The sequence below is a fragment of the Cricetulus griseus genome, chromosome 2 (genome assembly GCF_003668045.3).
Source record: "Cricetulus griseus strain 17A/GY chromosome 2, alternate assembly CriGri-PICRH-1.0, whole genome shotgun sequence".
Taxonomy (NCBI): domain Eukaryota; kingdom Metazoa; phylum Chordata; class Mammalia; order Rodentia; family Cricetidae; genus Cricetulus; species Cricetulus griseus.
Window position 1 is genome coordinate 453748757 of NC_048595.1, and position 18406 is coordinate 453767162.

The following is an 18406-nucleotide window of genomic DNA, read 5'->3' on the forward strand; positions in this document are numbered from 1 at the left end:
GCTGTGACAGCACCTTTCTTCTTTCTTTTAGCTGTTTAATACTAGTGTTTAAGACAACTTTTGATTTGTATGTTTGAGTTCACTGTCTCTTTTTATTACTGCTAATATTTTATGTAATTTATCACATATGGTAAATATATCCTACCTTAAAAGTGAAAGTTATGTTTAATACAGTTAGTATTTAGATCATACATGTTTGCTTTATTCGAACCTTCTGTAGTCGTCACATGTTAACAGCGACACTTGCCTTTGTGATTTCAGATATTTAATGAAGTTGCTTAAAGACACTTAGCTTTATATTATGCATTATTTTATGTAGATCATTTTTAATAGTGTCGAGAAAATTCCTTTTTAGTACTTCTCGATTTGCAGTATTACTGCATTTCTTTCAGACATCTATTAACGTTATGTGGGTTTTTTAATTTGTTCTGAGTGTGATAGCAGTTTTCTCAATTAAAAACTCATTGACTTCCAGAGAGAGTCCCTTCTGGCCTGGGTGCCATGGAGTTCAATCTGTGTAGTGGGTTTTTGTTTTATGATTTTTGTATTTGTTTTCATAAGTGAGATTAGATTTCTTTCTTAATATGCTACAATTGTGTGAATTATTTATGGTTTATGATATTTAATGTAACAACCAGTCAGCATTGCACTCTTTACATTGCAAATATTTTATGGGCATTTGAAAAACTTACTGCAACAGTTTATGCCTACAGTACCTTCTGTTGGAGTTAGTTTTTCCTTTTCTTTCCTTTCCTTCCTTCCTTCCTTCCTTCCTTCCTTCCTTCCTTCCTTCCTTTCTTTCTTTCTTTTCTTCTTTATTTTTTTTTTTTCTGAGACAGGGTTTCCCTGTGTAGCTTTGGAGCCTATCCTGGCATTCACTCTGGAGACCAGGCTGGCTTCGAACTCACAGAGATCCACCTGCCTCTGTCTCCTGAGTGCTGGGATTAAAGGAGTGCGCCACCAACACCAGGCTAGTTTTTTGTATTTTTGTTTTTAATAATGCTAGAATATTTCCATCTAAAATGTTTCTATCTAAAATATCAATTAAAATTGTTTTATGAGAAATCCAAACTTTTAGTTATTTATTATATAGACTAATGACTATATGTAGTAATCTCTGTATTAAAACAATGCTTATATAAATAGTTGGTATTCTGTGTGAAAAGTAGGATGGTAACACTTCAGCAGAATGAAGAAGAAACAGATCATTTGTACCTGTTTGTCACATATTATTATAATAGTCTGAATTTCCTATTCATTTTGATTACAAAAGTTTTGAGTTTTTATATATTACTCCTGAACCTTCCTCTTACCCTTAAAAAAGAAATTATTTTTTCTTAATGCCAAGAGAAATCCTGGCAGGTTCTGGAATCCAGAACTCTCTCCCAGCCCTTACTACCTTTCACAACAAGTTTTGTTTTTTAATGCAGTTTGCATCTTCTTTTCATTCTTTTTTACGTGTTTTGGTTCCTTTTTCCATTGTAGATATTTGTTCCTCTGTGGTTCCAGTGATTTCCATAGGGGCAAAAAATCAGTAGTGGTGCTGCAATTCTGTATTGTTGGATGCTAAATTCTCTGACATTTGATGGCCTACTTAGAATCTTACTTTTCTCTGTATTTGTGACGATACTTACTCCTTAGGTTTCAAACTCATAAAATGCTCTAGGGCATTTACTGGGAAGGACTGCCATATATTCTGAACATAGGTTCGTGTGTGTGTGTGTGTGTGTGTGTGTGTGTGTGTGTGTGTGATGTGTATGTGTGTGTACGTGCATGCATGTGTGTATGAGTGTGTGTGTGTGTGTGTGCGTGCATGTGTGAGTGTGTATGTGTGTGTGTGTTTATGTGTGTGTGTGCGTGCATGTGTGTGTGTGTGTGTTCATGAACCACATGATGGTAAGTCAAAGGCACTTTTCTCTCTATTTCTCGACAGCTGATAGTGTATTTACTAACAAATCAGGACACTTCCTTTAGTAATCAGAAGATAGTTATCAAACCAGAAGTATTAGCAGTGACACAACAGGACAGCCTGGTTCCCAGCTGGCTGCAGGCCATCTCAGCACCTGTACACAGAAGCTGCTCCTCATGCAGAGTCAAGTGTCTGCTCCAGGAGCATGGGTTACATTCAGTTGTCACATCTCTTAATTGTCTTTAATCTTGAGCTTTTCCTCAGCTTTTCTTGGTTTCTTGACTGCAGTATTTTGAGGAGTACAAGCCAGTTTGGGAAAACGTCTGTCTGTCGATCTGAATTTGTTTGCTGGTGTTTGGGTTGAATGTTGCTGTAGTTTTTATTTATCTCTTGGCTAGCAATGGGAGTGCTGATGATCCTGCTACCCCCACCATCTTCTGAGAGGTACGCCATGTCTCCCATGTGTTAGTGTTGGCTGCGCTGACCTTGATCTGCTAAACTTCTTTATTAAAGTTTTTTTCTTTCTAACAAATAGTTTGTAGGAGGGGACTGGAGAGATGACTCTGCACTTAAGAGCACTGACTACTCTTCCAGAGGACTCAAGTTTGGTTCACAGAACCACGCTGGACAGCTTACAACCACTGTAGTTCCAGCTCCAGGGGACCCAACATGCGCTTCTGGACCCCACTGGTGCCCACACATATGTCCACATACTCTCCCCAGATATATGAATAATGAATGTCTTAGTTAGGTTTACGATTGCTGTGATGAAACACCATGACCAAAAGCAACTTGGAGAGGAAAGGGTTTATTAATTAGGCTTACACTTCCAAATCACTATTCGTCATGAAGGAAGTCAGGACAAGGACTCAAACAAGGCAGAAGCTGGTGCAGAGGCCATGGATAGTTGCTGCTCACTGGTTTGTTGTTCAGCAGGCTTTCTTATAGAACCCAGGACCACCAGCCCAGGGGTCCACTCACAATGGGCTGGGCCCTTCACCATCAGTCACTAATTAAGAAAATGCTCTACGGGCTGCCCTACAGCCCAACCTTAGGGAGGCATTTTCTCACATGAGGTTCCCTCCTCACATGATGATAGCCTGTGTGGAGCTGACATAAAACCAGCCAGCACAATTATTAAAAGTGAGATATATTTATAGGAGTTACGTCAAGAATAATAACTATATCGTACGCCTCCCCAACGTGTGTGTGTGTGTGTGTGTGTGTGTGTGTGTGTGTGTGTGTGGTGCATAGCTAGCCACTAGTTAGCCATAGAGACCAGGAGTTGGTGGTGCACACCTTTAATCCCAGCACTGGGAAGGCAGAGGCACACAGATTTCTGTGAGTTCAAGACCACCGTGGGCTACCCAAGATTGATCCAGTCCAGAAGAGAAACAGCCAGACAGTGTTGGCTCACACCTTTATTCCCTGCACAAGGGAGGTGGAGACAGGAGGGGCGTGGCTTGGTGGAGAGAGAAATAGAAGGTGGGAGGCGGCAGGAGCTCGTTGCATTCAGTCTGATGTTTCATTAGGGTCAGGATGGCCTTTTTGGTCTGTTCAGTAAGAACTAGTGACTGGCTGCTTTGTTTCTCTGATCTTTCAGCATTAAACCGTATTTCTGACTCTGGTTTTTATTATTAAAACCAAGTAGAATTTGCCCTACTTGTTTGTGTGCGCGCGCGTGTGCATGCTCGTGTGCACGTATGTGTTTCTACTTACTTGCGTCTTGTATGGGTCTTTACTTTCCCTTCTCAGTCTCCTTTGCTGCTTCCTGTGTAATACTTTAGAATTATTCAGCAAGGTTCCTTTTGCTCCTGTCTTATGAGTTACTGTGGGTCATAGCTATTTGAATGATAGCTCTGCTACTCCAGTCAGGATCAGCTTTAACTCATTTTTGTAACCCTCGGGCCTCTCATAATTGTAAATGTGTGGGAATGCTAAACAGGTGTCTGAATGAAAAAACAAAATATGTGCACAGCTCTATTAGTTCTGCCAAGTTTTACACTGTAAGTAGACTTCTTGAGAGTCTTGACTAACCGAATGATCAAATTTGTATAATGCTAAATGAATATTCTTGTCTCATTAGCTCTAACCTGTGCATTTATTCATTTTTGTCACATTTTATCCTCTGTGAAACAGAGGCACATTTTAGCTGCTGGCTCCTGTACCTGCTCTGAGCCTTGTTTGAAGCATTCCATTGACCTCACTGTAGGTAGATAGATAGGAAGAGCATCAAAATGCATCAAGGCTCAGCGGACAGTTATTTCAATCAGTTCTGCCTCTGTGTGACATGATGATATTGGGCTGTTTGAAGGTGTTCATGGCCAACTGTTGAGATTTGGAAGTGGAACTTGAATTGACAGATCAGCCATTTCCTGGGTTGTCTAATCCCGTACAACAGACTGAGTACTGGTCTACCTCCAGTGGTTGGCAGTCACTTAATCACAGCTGCGAGGTGGTGTAGTGGGTGCTCCCTTTATCTTCAAGCCCAGGAGACTGTGGAATTCAGATGTGTCTCAATGTATCATTAACTTCTTTTTATTTCACTTACCATTAAAACAAAAGAAAACTAACATTTCTTTTCTTTATCAACAGGAGTGAAGCCTCGATCGGGTTGGGCCATAGATCCTTTTGGACACTCACCCACAATGGCTTATCTTCTGAAACTTGCTGGGTTTTCTCACATGCTCATCCAGAGAGTACATTATTCAGTGAAAAAACACTTCTCACTGCAAAAATCTCTGGAGTTTTTTTGGAGGCAGAATTGGGGTATGTAGCATTTTGGAGACAGAATGGGGGTGCATAGCAGTTTGGAGACAGAACTGGGATACGTTGTATTTGATGAAAGCTGATGACTTCACTTGATGGAGCTGTACTCTCACAGGGGTTTTGAACTTACACCAGTGTGGGTGTCTTAGTTACTTTCCTATTGCTATAAAGAGACACCAAGACCAAGGCAGCTTATAAAAGAAAATGTTTGTTGGGGTTCATGGTTCCAGAGGATTAGAATCCATGAAGATGTTGGGTGTGGGGGATGGCATCAGGCATGCTGACATGGCCCTGGAGCACTAGCTGAGAACCTACATCTTGAGACATAAACACAAAACAGTGAGCCAACTGGAATGGCATTGGCTTTTGAAACCTCAAAGTTCCCTCCTAGTGACAAACCTCCTCCAGTAATGCCAGACCTCCTAATCCTTCCCAAAAGTCTCAACTGGGACCAAGTATCCAAATATATGAGCTTAAGAGGCCATTCTCATTCAAATCACCACACCACTATGGTGTGATGTAGGCCTTGAACATCACACTGATTAAAGATAGTTTTTGTTAGAGGACGTTATTTTCCATTGTACTTGTGTCAAGATTCTTATAAACATTGATGTCAGTGTTTGGAAAGTTGTAAAGTTATTTTCATGATCAATAGAAACGAATGGATACAGCATTCAGTATTGCTGAAGCTCATGCTTTCCTTCTGGTCTAGTGGGAGAAGCACTGTTTTTTCAGGAAGTTGAACATGCCTTAGGACTTGGACAGTTTCGTCAGGATGTTTTGTAGCTGTATCCACAGGGACAGGACCCCACAACTCTGCATTTTGATTGGTTGTGGTTTCCTGTACTAGTCTCTGTCTGTTGCAAAGTGAATTCCTTAATGAGGAGTGAAGGAAGAGTCATTTGCAGAAGCTTTGCTTAAACAATTGGCATCTTTCAAGCTGTTTAGAATTATCTGTTGGCAAGAAATTATTGAGTAGTTTTATGTATTTATGGCAGCTAGGACAGAATATAGAAAATATCCTGTGTATAAGGAAATTGTGTTTTGATTCAGTACAATATAGACACAACTGAACACAGGAGGCTCAACTATGTAAAATAAGCTGCCCAATGGTGGTTGTTAGGAAAGGTACTGGGTCCATGTCTTGACCAGAAGAAAGCTGGAGGTTGTTACTCCCACTTTTGGGACTCATGGCAGACTATATGCCTGCATCAGGCATTTGTGACCATCGTCCTTGGTGTCACACTTGGGGGTCTAGTTCATTGCCACTTGCAGTGTATAGTGGACAGAAACACAGGTCTTTGAATAGTTTAAAATTTTGCCAGAGAAGAGGTTAAAACTGGTTAGGACTTCTCTGATAGGCTTGAGAATGCAGCGGCTCGAAAGATGTTTTCAAATTAGGTGGAGCTTGCATGTGTGTTTTATTCTTAATGAAGCAGTTATTTTCGCTGTTAAAAATATGTGTTGATTGTTTTGTCTTTATTAAAGAAGCAATCCCCATTGTAGAAACTGGAAATGCACACATACATAAAAGCAGGGGCTGTTAAAGCGTCATATCATACTCAGAAACCTTAGTCCACTGGGAGGTCTGCTTCTGACTGTTGAGGCGGGTAGTCTCACCTTGACATGGAGCTCTTAACTAAAATACAGCCCTCTATTAGTAGCTAGTACTTAGTTTCCATACCGTTTTGGTTTGCTTTGATTTTTGAATTGGAAATTCCCTTTTCCTGTGCATCCTTTGTGATGGAAAATGCCACTGACTCATTCCTGGGGACCAGCAGGAGAGACTCCATGAACTTTGCAGTGTTCCACTTTCTCTCCCGATGGAGGGAGCTGGCCCCTGTCCAGGGCTTCCCCCTCCACGCCCACCCTTTCTTCTTTGTTCCTTCAGCTCTCCTCTTACTCCATTTCTCACCTAGCCTCTCTGGCTAATGGAACTGTCACAGTGTGTCCCTAGGAACACATGTAGCAGAAGCTGGCAGCCCGGGTGGACAAGGTCATGATTTTGCATGAGCCAGCTGTAACTTTCGCTTTTGCTCAGGTTGTATCTTGCAGGTCAGCAATTGCTGGTTCATCAGGGGCTTTCCTATTTCAGTTCTACTAGATAGAAGGGGTGAATGAGGGTGAGCTACAGATCTTCCTTCAGCTGTGGCTGTGAAATGCTTCTGGGGCATGAAAATGACTGCCGATTTAGGGCACAGCTTGCATTACCTACATTTGTGTAAAGCAATGGCATTTGAATAACCCTGGGGAGACAGAGTTTTGTGAACAGAAATCTGTGGACTTTTTATTTCAGATCTCGGGTCTGCCACGGATATTTTGTGCCACATGATGCCTTTCTACAGCTATGACATCCCTCACACCTGTGGGCCTGACCCGAAAATCTGCTGCCAGTTTGATTTCAAACGGCTTCCTGGAGGCAGATACGGTTGTCCCTGGGGAGTGCCACCAGAAGCAATATCTCCTGGAAATGTCCAAAGCAGGTATTAAATATGAGTTTTATAAGACATCAAGAGCCCCGTGGCTACTCTGAGTTGTTGAAGAATCAAATAAGTGGGTGTTGGCAGCCAGCATTAGCCTCAAAGTTATTCATTCAAACCAGATCCCAAGCAACTTCACAATGCCAGCACCTCGACCATTCCTTTCCGTGTTGTAATGGCGAGCGAACAACGCTAATCAATATACAATAGCTAACCTATAATATGCTGTTATTACCGTCTCCTTTATACTCATTATAAAAGCTTTCTACTGCGTCTGATTGATTTCATATACTTCTGTGCATAAGACTTCAGGTCCCCATTGTACAAATTGGTAAGAAAAGCAACCCAACTGCAGAAACACATTTATTGAAATGAGCACACGAAGAGTGTAATTATCTCTTACCTTAGAAACAATTTCAATGATGGTGACTATGCACGGCTCGAATGAATACAACTTTGCATCTTTCTGATGTTTTTGACTTTAGAATTATTTATATTTAAATACATGCGGATAAAAGTCACAAGGAAGGACCAGTTCTTCAGACAGGGTGCACCAGTGAAGGGAACTCCCCCTTTCAAGTTACTACAGTTTCTCACTTTGGCCCTTAGAAAGTTAAATTCCTACACTTAAAGTGAGAGGTGTGGAATACATTAATACATCATGTATATATATTTCTTATGTATATAGGTACATATATTTGTATCAGAAATAGAGGTTATGAATTTGAGAGACAACAAGGGGAGGCTATCTGGGGATGTCTGAATAACTTTTAGATAAATTGGTATGGTAGCACACAGACGAGGAGAGAGTTCTGTTTATATGTGGTTAATCTCACAAATAAATTATAGGTTTTCTTATAAATTTAGGTTGGACACACACACACAGATTGTTAACACACACACACACACACACACAGAGACACGTAGATTGTTAACACATACACACAGATCATTCATACACACACGTGCGTGCACGCGCGCGTGCGCACACACGTAGATCACCAATTACAGAAGTAGAAGCCATGAATTTAAGCGAGCGCGGGGGTGGGGGGGTTACATGGGAAAGGTTGGAGGGGGGACCAAAGAAGGGGAAATTATATAATTACATTTGAATTTCAAAAACTGAAAAAAATATTTTTAAAATACTGGGGAGGAAGAAAGCTATACTGGGTCACTTGACCTTGATGGAGTCCTTGTCATAACAGACGTGTGCCAGTGTGAGCCCCTCATTGTAACAGACCCGTGGCAGCCTTCTTGAGGCTGTGAAGTTGTGTTTTGTCAGATTCTCACCTCACAGTGGTTGTGTTACTGACCAGGTCCAGGAGAGTTTGGTCAGGCATTTGAGAACGAGCGTGTGCTGTGTTTATCAGAGCCTGTGGTGGAAAGAGAAGGCTGGCGATGAGCGATGCTGCCTGTCCATGTAGCAAGCAGTTGTAGGTACAGGCGTTTGCGGTGCCTCAGCGTAGCCAAAAGTTTCAGTTGGGAGGTCCCCTGTGGTCTTTTGGTGCTGGTGAAGGTGCCTGTTGGAGGAGGTGTGTTATGAGGGACAAACACATTTTGTGTGGTTGTATTGCCATGTCACTTAACCTTTTGCAGATTTCCCCTCAAAAATACACATACTACTGAGTTCCAGTGGTTCTCAGGTTGCTTCCGGGCTCCTCAGGGGATGTGGGAGAATGATCTGTATAGGGTTTTAAAAACTTTTTGAAATGTGAACTCTCCTGGTAACTTAATGTTCTCATACCATCTTAATTTTTTTTAAACTAGTCATGAGAAGAAATCAAATATAGGCTTTCCAGCCAGCTGAGTGATGTTGTCCCCTGTTCAGTAGCTAAGGAAAATTAGATTTAATTGTAATAGACAGGTGTCATCCTTTGATAGTTTCGGTTCATTGGCTTCCTCTAATTTTGCAAAAGAGGAAATAGCATCCACCATTTTAATTTCTGACCTGTCATTGTATTTTTAAATTGTCCATTTTCACTGGATATCAGATAATCTTAGAGTTATAGGTTTAGTTGACAGTTGTTAGCATGGAAGAAGTCAGGAGCAAATAGTAGCTACCTGCCTTCAGATGCGGTGGTGGCTGGGTAGTTGTTCATCCGTCCATCAGCTCTTGAGTGTCTGCTACATGCTGTAAGGGACAGAGTACCTGTTTTTTTTTCAGCTGGGCTCACAGATCAGAGGTAATGGCATGGCAATGCGCGTACCGTCTTTTCTTTCTGTTATAAGCCACATACATATATCTACGCTTTATTTCATCTATTAGTCAACCTTTTTTGTTTTATTCTTTTAAATTATGGCTGCCTCAGGAATGTAGTTGTATGCTCATCCATAGTACATGTTTTGTCTGTTGTAATATTTTCTTTTATTCCTTTTTCTGGGGAGGAAATTCTATTTATAGGTGGTTAATCTATTGATATGTGGTTCATGTGTATTTGAATTTATAAGTAATAATCTAAAAGTATATTTTAGGAAATATGAAATGTTACACATATTTGGTAGCAAAGATTAACTATCTCACCAAATGCTAATCTCAGAAAAGTAAGGATTATATATGTGATCACTATGATTATATTCTTCTTATCAAGCTACTAAATTATTGCTAAAATTTTATTTGCAAAGCAGTTTCAGATACTATAAATTTCAGAAAGTCCATATGGGATTCTAAGTTGCATTAAATGTTACTTTTATAAAATACTGCTTATTGGTGCCCTCTGAGGTACTTTCGTGAGTTTTATATTGGGAATTGTAATCTACATTTGGATAATCTTTGAAGTGAAAATTGGAATACTAGGCAAAAACCCATCCTTGTCATTTAAACACTAGTTTCCTAAGCTTTGACTTTGTCTACACTGAATGACTTTCTTTGGGTTCATCTGCTTGTTTAATTTCATTTCATGGGCCTATCTTCCTGTTTTCTCAATGCTGCCCCAGCTCGGCATCCCCCAAAGGCATGTCTCCAGAATACTTAGTCTGAGGTGTAAAAGTTTTTGACATCAGCACATTGTGTTTGGCTGGCTTTGGGGGTCATGGTTCAAAGCCCAAGAGGGCAGCAACCAGAATAGCGAATTCAGCTCCCACACATTTGCTGTTGATCAAAGGGCAGTGTGACCGCAATGGGGCTGTTGATGGCAGGTGTGCAGTGAGCCAGTGTTCCTCTGGAAAAGAAAATATAAAATTATATAGAATATTATGGGTTATGATTTATAGCATTTAATCCCTTTCGAACTATGTTTTACCAGACTATTTGGTTTGTTTTTTTTTAATTAAGTTAGAAAATGGAATACTAAAGTAGAGCCAAGGTCAGTATTGATATATAGTTGAGAAGCCTTATGTCGTCCTATACGAGATTATTCTAGCGTGTGGGCTGTCTGGTGTCTAATGCTGTGGCTGGGAAGAGGTTGATTCCAGGACGACATTAGTGTCTCAGTTCACCGTGGTTTCTCAAAAATCTATTGGAAAACTGTGTGGTTTCCCTACAATAAGAATTTATGACCATTTGAAATAGACAATAAGCGATGGGGAAAGTCTGTCTTAGAAATCTCACTTTACCTAACTTTTGAATCAATAATATTTTTTCCTATAATACACTTTTGGAATCCCAAGTTGCTTTTTTACTGAGCTACAGTGTCCACTTCTTCCTGGTATAACTTTTCACATTTCCCCTTTTCTTTCACAGAGCTCAAATGCTACTAGATCAGTACCGGAAGAAGTCAAAACTCTTCCGTACTAAAGTTCTCCTGGCTCCTCTAGGAGACGATTTCCGGTTCAGTGAGTACACAGAGTGGGATCTGCAGTACAGGAATTACGAGCAACTGTTCAATTACATGAACTCTCAACCCCATCTTAAAGTGAAGGTAATGAGGTTTTGATGACGTCTGTCAAGTTGAGCCTCCATCCTTCAGGCCCCAGTGCAGCATTCAGGCTCTCAGGTCTACATCCCTGGGACTTCCTCTTCCCCACAGATCTTAGCTCACATATCCTGTGGTTCTGTTTTCAAAAGTCAACCTTCCTCCCCACATGAGGACGTTTAGTGCTTGGGGTTAGAGAGGGATTGCTATGTCCCTACTCAGCTGGGTCCTCTTTTTCAGTGGTGTCTGCTTTGTGTACAGCCTGGATAGTTTATTGTTTTCTTCTGTGGGCCTGGCTGCATCCTTGTGACTTAGTCATGTGACTGGCTGTTACGAATGTGAGTGTCATGAGTTTACAAATGTCTGTCTTGTTTTCAGAGAATACACTTTCATTCTTCCTAAGTGAGAAGATTTTGAAAAGAATCCCATGCCTGTGATTTTTTACTGTTGTTGATTTTTTTTTGACTTGTGGAAAATTTAAAATGTTCTAGAAAGAGCAGAGGCAGCTTCCTTCTCTTCAGCACCATAGCTCAGTTCCAGCACTCATGGCCACCCTTGTTTCAGATGTGTCCTCCAGCAGCCTTTGGGAGCAAATCTCAGGTGTCATGTTTTATCCCCAACATTTTTAGAATGGATGTCTAAATGATAACAATTAAAGACATAATCAGAGTCTTATTATAAATGCCAGAAATTAGCAACCATTTAGTGACATGATCTGGAAAGACTGGAGTTGCCTCATTCTTCATTTAAGCCAGGTTTCAATTTGTTGCATTTATTGCATGTGGTCAGCAAAGTTTCAGATGCATCTTAGAGAGAGTGTATGAGGAAGTTCACTCTTCACTGTGTTTGTCATAGCCATGAAGCCTCCACAGCACAGTGGATCTGTGGGAGGAAGTGCTGTCTCTATGGAGAAAGTTTTAAAACTCATAATCAATCATAGTTTCTGTGCTAAGAATCTAAGTTCATTAAGTGAATTTCTATAATACCAAGTAAATGAATTTATAACGTGCATTGCTGTTTGGCCTACATGTATGTCTTCGTGAGGGTATTAGGTCTCCTGGAACTGGAGTTACAAAGAGGCGTGAGCTGCCTTGTGGATGCTGCAATTTGAACCCGGATCCTCTAGAAGAGCAGCCAGTGCTCTTAACCACAGAGACATCTCTCCAGCCCACCAATACATTAAAAAAATTATCCCAAATATTTACAGTTAAATTTTTGCAAGCTATGAGGTTGAGCAAAGGAAATGCCTGTAAGCTGTATCCTCAGAAGTGAAGCTCCGAGAAGGCTGTGTGGAGACATCTTACTTTCAAATGCATCATTTCTGTTCTTATTTGTTTGTTTACTTTGTGGGCATGAGTGTGGAAGGCAGAGGTTCACATGGAGTACCTTCCCTGATCACGCCTCACCTGGTTATTTGAGGCAGAGTCTCTCTCACTGAACCTGGAGTTTATGTATTTGGCAAGTGACTGACAGAAGAGTTCCAGTGACTACTTGTCTCCACCTCCCCAGCGCTGGTGTTTGGTGCATACTGCTGTGTGCGGCTCTCTTGTGTGGGTGCTGGTTGGTGATCCTGACTCTGGTCCTCGTGCTTTGTGGGTGGTGCTTTGTTCACTGAGCCCCCATAAATGCATCTTATTTGGGAATGATTTCTAGTCTAATTTCCTACTTGACCCTAAAGAGTTCCATCATAATTTCATTTTCTCTTTTCTTCTCTTGTAATCTCAGTAAAAAACAAGTTTGAAAATAATTTGATGAAATATCATATACAAAACATTGCACAAACGGTTATGCAGAGAATTGTTTTTAGCTTAAAAGATTCTTTTGTAAGCATCACCCAGCATCAAGCTGAGCACATCACACTCAGAGGCAGCTTCTCTGCGCCCCTCCCTCCCACTTCCCACCAGCTGCTGCAGAGACACCCTGAGCTCTCACTCCTATCCCTCCTTGAGTGTCTTAGGCAGGGAGTCACGAGTCTCTGCCTGTTTCCTTTTAGAAGATGTTTGAGTCTCAACCACCCTCTTCATCCCTTTTTAGAGAGTTACTTCGTTATCTTTTGAGATTATAATGACATCAGCTCCCCCTTCCTTTACCTCCCTTCAAGTCCTCCTCTAAACTCAGCTCTGTTCTATTGCAAACTCATGGCCTCTTTTACTGATTGTTGGTGTCTACATATGTGTATGTATACATACATATCCTTAAATATAACCCTGCTCCGTCTGTGTAAGGTGACTTGTATGTATGTTTCCAGGCCTGGTGTTGGAAGACCATTTGGTCCCTCTCAGCATTCCTTAACTGCCTGTAGTTCTTTGTGTAGGCTTGAGGCCTCACGGTCTTTTTCCCGACCCCTTTGCCAGTCTGTTGTTGTCCTTGTTCAGTCACGTCCAAGCAGTCACGCTGGTGAGACTTTATTGGTCCTAGGAGACACTTACACCATGCCGGCTGGAGTGTCCCTAGCCACATTCTACGTATTTGTTCTCATACCCACAGGTAAAGTCCTCACCCCCATCCAGGAGACTTCTCTTGTTTCTGCTACTGTGCTGTGTTTTGTCCAGTGTCTCTGGTATCCATCTAGTGTTTATAGCCTACTTTCAACATTTCTGCTGTTGTTTGAGGTTTAAGTTGTTTTCAGTTTCTTTCTAATACAAATAAAACGGCTTGACCATGTTATGTTGGGCAGTGTTTGACTACCATATGAGTGCATGACGGTGTGTAATGGGGCCCTTGCCATCCAGAGCTTCATGGCCCACAATTTCAGACATCTTAAGGTTCCTTTCTCTGTGTTTCTGGCTGTGTGAGGCAGCTACACACCATGGTGGGAGGGCATAGAAGAGGGATGCTGAGGGCCCCAGTTCTGCCTCGAGGAGCACACCAGTGAGCTGTGTCCTCTAGTCTATCACCTCCCACTGGGCCAGCAAATAAGGACCCAGTGTTCACGCATAAGCCTTTTGGGGACTCAGCACCAAACCACAGTGATAGACATGGTTGTTGATGTCCCTTTTGCTGTGCTAAGGCAGCTGCCGTTGTGTGTTCCTTTCTTGTAGTGTGTGTTACCTGCGCTATCTAATGGATTTCTCTGTGGTGTTTTCACACATACGTGTCCGGTGTTGTGTTCATGTTATCCGTATGAATCTGCTTCTTCCTCATGAGAGTCCCTTTCTACTCTTTGATAATCCAGTTTCTACTTCTACTTTTCCCCTTTAGAGTCCACATATGAGAGAAAACATTATACTCATTTCTCTGACTTTCTGAGTCAGAGTGATTTATCAGGGTGACTTGCAGGTCCACCCGTTTCACCGTGTCCGTATGGTGATCTCCGGATCCACCTCTTTCACCGTGTCCCGTTGGTTGTTGTTTATGGTGTTGTCCCCACCTTTTCATGGCTGTGTAGTAATCCATGTCTGGATGTGACGCATGCTCTTCTCCATCCGTCCGTTGATAGACATCTAGGCAGAGTCCTTAACTTGGCTATTGTAAGTGGCACTGCTGCAGACCTGGCACACAGCTATCCTTATTATACACGGCCTTATCCCTCCAGGTTAACCTCTGTGCGCCCACGTTTAGATCCACAATTATATCTGGGATAGAGTGATGGGTGTGAGGCTGGCATCAGGATAGACTTTTGCCTATGACGGGTTCTCAGCCTTCCTAATGCTGCGGCCCTTTAATACAGTACCTCATGTTGAGGTGACCCCAACCATAAAGTTACTTTCGTTGCTACTTCATAACTGAAATTTTGTTACTGTTATGACTCTAATATAAACATCTGTGTTTTCCAGTGGTCTTAGGAACCCCTGAGAAAGTGTCATTCAACCCCCCCCAAAGGGTTTGTGGCCCACTGGCCTATAGTAGTTCTATATATGTCTAGACAAACTTTGTAATTTCTGTAAATAAACAAACAACAACAAATGACTACTACTTTGATCTCATGTTAGGATTGCATTGCATCTGTGGTTCTGGATGAGAGCAGTTAACTTTTTGGCATCATGAATTTGATATATTCTGTGTATAAAATGCAGCTGGCCTTTGTAGTTTAGCCTGATGTCTAGGAACCTTGTAATAAATGCAATGACTGTAGTTGTGTGAGCTTTAGCTGATTGCTGCCGGGTTTGCCCGAGTCCCTTCATCCAATGAGACCCTCCTCCCGGCACTCCTCATTTTCACTGTGTCTTAACTTTTTATGTCACTAGGTGCTGAGTTCTTCCAGTTGTCCTTCTTGTGTGTCCTCTGCTAGGTCTTCATGTCTCATGCAGTGACTGGACAAGTGCCCCATCTGGAGTGTGGCGGATATACAGCCCTCCCCATGTGTTACACTCTTCCAGGGTTTTTGTCCCTCCCATCTTACCCCGTCCCTTCAGGCTTTGGCTGTTCTTTGGTACCAGCCTTGCAGTTCTTGTCATTCTTGTTTTAATTCCATTCAGTGTAGAGGAAGTCACTCTGTGATTTCCCTGTCGTTCTGAAAGCCTCGCCATTCTCTCAGAAGAACCCAGGTCAGGAGAAGTATGATGTGTGAGATGCCTTGTGGCTAAACATGTTTCCAGATTTCTGGACCATTTTGCACTTTCCAAGTTTTTGCCACTGGCCCGTCTACGTTCATCTGAACTACTCTTTGAACCCTTCAGCATTTTGAGACTTTGTATGGTTTTGGGGTCTATAGACTTTAGATCTAAGTAGTTCTTTAAACTGCTTAGGTAGGCATGTTTTCTCTTATTAAATTTGGGTCATGGTTCAAGTCAAAGAAGGAGTCAGTGGGACCCTCTATTCCCCACGATTCATGAATGTGATTTTGGTACTCATGTCAACTTGGAAACTCTTCCCAAATACTTACGACTTTTTCCTTTCTGTGTAAGAAGTAACCACTCTAAGATACACTTGAATAATTAAAACACAACTCTTTGACTTTATTTCCTAGATCCAGTTTGGAACTTTGTCTGATTATTTTGATGCGTTGGAAAAAGCAGCCGCAGCGGAGAAGAAGAGCGGCCACTCCCTGTTCCCTGTCCTGAGTGGAGACTTCTTCACTTACGCTGACCGAGACGATCACTATTGGAGTGGGTACTTTACGTCCAGGCCATTCTACAAACGGATGGATAGAATCATGGAATCGCGCTTGAGGTACGAGGCCTTGAAACAACTCCGTTTGTTTATTCTTTACATCGCCATAGCATTTTAATAGAGTTTACCTGCATCCTTTCTGTGGTGCTATATATTTAATGTAATTACAGAGTTTTAACGCAGTCAGAATGTCTCTGTAGTGTAATGAAATTGTCACACTTCCCTTGTTCTGAGGGAAAAGCAATTTATTGAATCATGTTTTCTTCAATTTGTATCCTGTATTTCTCTAATGAATTTTTTGTATTGTTTCTGTTCTGTGTTAGCATTGGGTGGCACCACCGTGTGGTCTGCAGGCAGGTACCTAGCAGGCTGAACTGTTAGAGTGTAAGAGGCGCGCAGGACTTCTCAGCAGTGGCAAGTGGGCCTCTAAGTGCACACTCTGAAATTTAGAGTGTATTTTCTGTGTGGGAGAACTTCAGAGGTGCCATCTCAGTTCTGATTTATTTTAAGTACCTTCCTATAGATGCCATGTTTCTGCTGAGGAGAACAAAACTTGAAAGAGATAAGAATTGATGGGGCAAGCAAATGACTGGTTGAATAAGTAAATGGATTCTGTGGAAATGCAGCTAGAAAGCAGAAGAGCACCAAACAGCACGATCAAGTAGAACTGTCAGTCAGTGACAGGGAGAGCTCTGCATTTCTGTGATGTCCACTGTGAGAGCCAAGGAAATGTGGCCAGTGTAGCCGAGAACTGGAGTCCGTGTTTCCTGCACATGGCTGTAGCCACATGTGGTCACATCAGGAAACAAGCATCTAAGAAACCAAGTCAGATGTTCTGTGAAGCAAACTAGCCTGAGATGCCCAAGCTGTCTTTCCCTTCACCTATGACCCAGCTGTGAGAAATTTATTTTCAAGATGTCTTTTTGTTTTAAAGAGTTGTTTGTTTTTATTGTATGCATATGTGTGTTTTGCTTATATGTATGTATATGTGTGCATCATGTGTGTGCCTAATGCCTGGGGAAGCCAGAAAAAGGTATCACACACATCCCCTGGAGCTGGAGTTCCAGGTGGTTATGAGCTGCCATGTGGATGCCGGGAACTGGAACCAAAGCCAAGTGCTCTCGGGAGAGCAGCCAGTGCTACCACCCAGTGCTCAGCCAGTGCTGAGCCGTCTCTCCAGCCCCTCCGAGATGAGTCTTGATATTAAATCATACCCATCCTCTTTCATGTGCTAGTGTCTTGCGATTACATTTTAGAAAGATATGTTTTAAAAATCATTTCCTTAAGAAAATCTCAGGTATGAAAGCAGAGTATTTATACATTTATATTTATTACATGTGTTATATTTACAATATTATAAGATAATTTTCATATACTGAGGAAATATCCATAAAGTAATATCTGTTATTATAAGTATTTCATGATAAAATGGAATAAATGATAACTAGTATAAGATTTATACCAAAAATAGTGATTTTTAAGTGTTAATTATTTTCTAGTGTCAAAGAGTTGTGAATATCTTAATTTATGAAGTAGATTCAAGGTGCAGTGGTTATGACTAAGATGGATTTTTAAATTATGCTTTATGACAAAGCAAAGCAAAAGGTACACAATAGTTTTGAGTTTCTGAGAATATTAATTTATGTGAAAACAGGCTTATTGTCTGGTGGTAATATTCCATTCTCATTTGTAAAGTGTAGATAGAAATAGAGATAAACAAGAAAATAGATATGATATTTTGACATAGTGCTGTAGTATTTCAGGCGCTCAGTTCAGTTCCCGGCACACAATTTCGTGGAAGGGAAAGAATCATTTCAGAGTCTTTGGTGGAATTTTGTGAGGTAGCCCTGTCGTGCCATCCATGCTTCCCAACTTGTGAGTCATGGTCCCAAAGGGTGACATATCACATAGTTACATTATGATTCGTAACAGTAGCAAAACTACACTTATGAAGTAACTATGAAAGAACTTTTGGTTGGGGATCACCACAGCATGTATTAGGGGGTTGAGAACCACTGCCCTAGAGTATTTACTGTTTTCCAAAGCAGGAATGTTTAGCCATGATGTCAGTGGACATACCTATGATTTCTTTAACTCTGACCGGCTCACTCCCATGGCATGAGTCTGGCAAAGAAATTTGAAATGGTGGTTATTTTTTATCTTTTCTGTATTTCTACAATTTAGATAGCTCATGACTTTTTTTTTTTCCAGAAAAGCACTTTTGTCTCCCTTTTCCCAATTATTGATAGATTTTTAAGGTGCCTTCATCCATTCTCTCTAGTTTGTCATGCAGAACCTTCTTAGACCTTTTGGTCCATGTTGCCTTTAAAAACATTAAAAAAAAA

General features: G+C 41.3%; 1 protein-coding gene across 1 annotated transcript in view; it reads left to right on the plus strand.

Annotated features, from left to right (window-relative positions):
- The window catches only part of Man2a1 (mannosidase alpha class 2A member 1), a 151549-nt gene that overhangs the window by 55981 nt on the left and 77162 nt on the right, over positions 1-18406 (plus strand). Inside the window, exons 6-9 of the mRNA XM_027397752.1 lie at positions 4505-4678; positions 6975-7161; positions 10838-11015; positions 15919-16121. Of these exons, the coding sequence (XP_027253553.1) occupies positions 4505-4678; positions 6975-7161; positions 10838-11015; positions 15919-16121 (742 nt within the window). The remainder of the gene's footprint in view (positions 1-4504; positions 4679-6974; positions 7162-10837; positions 11016-15918; positions 16122-18406) is intronic.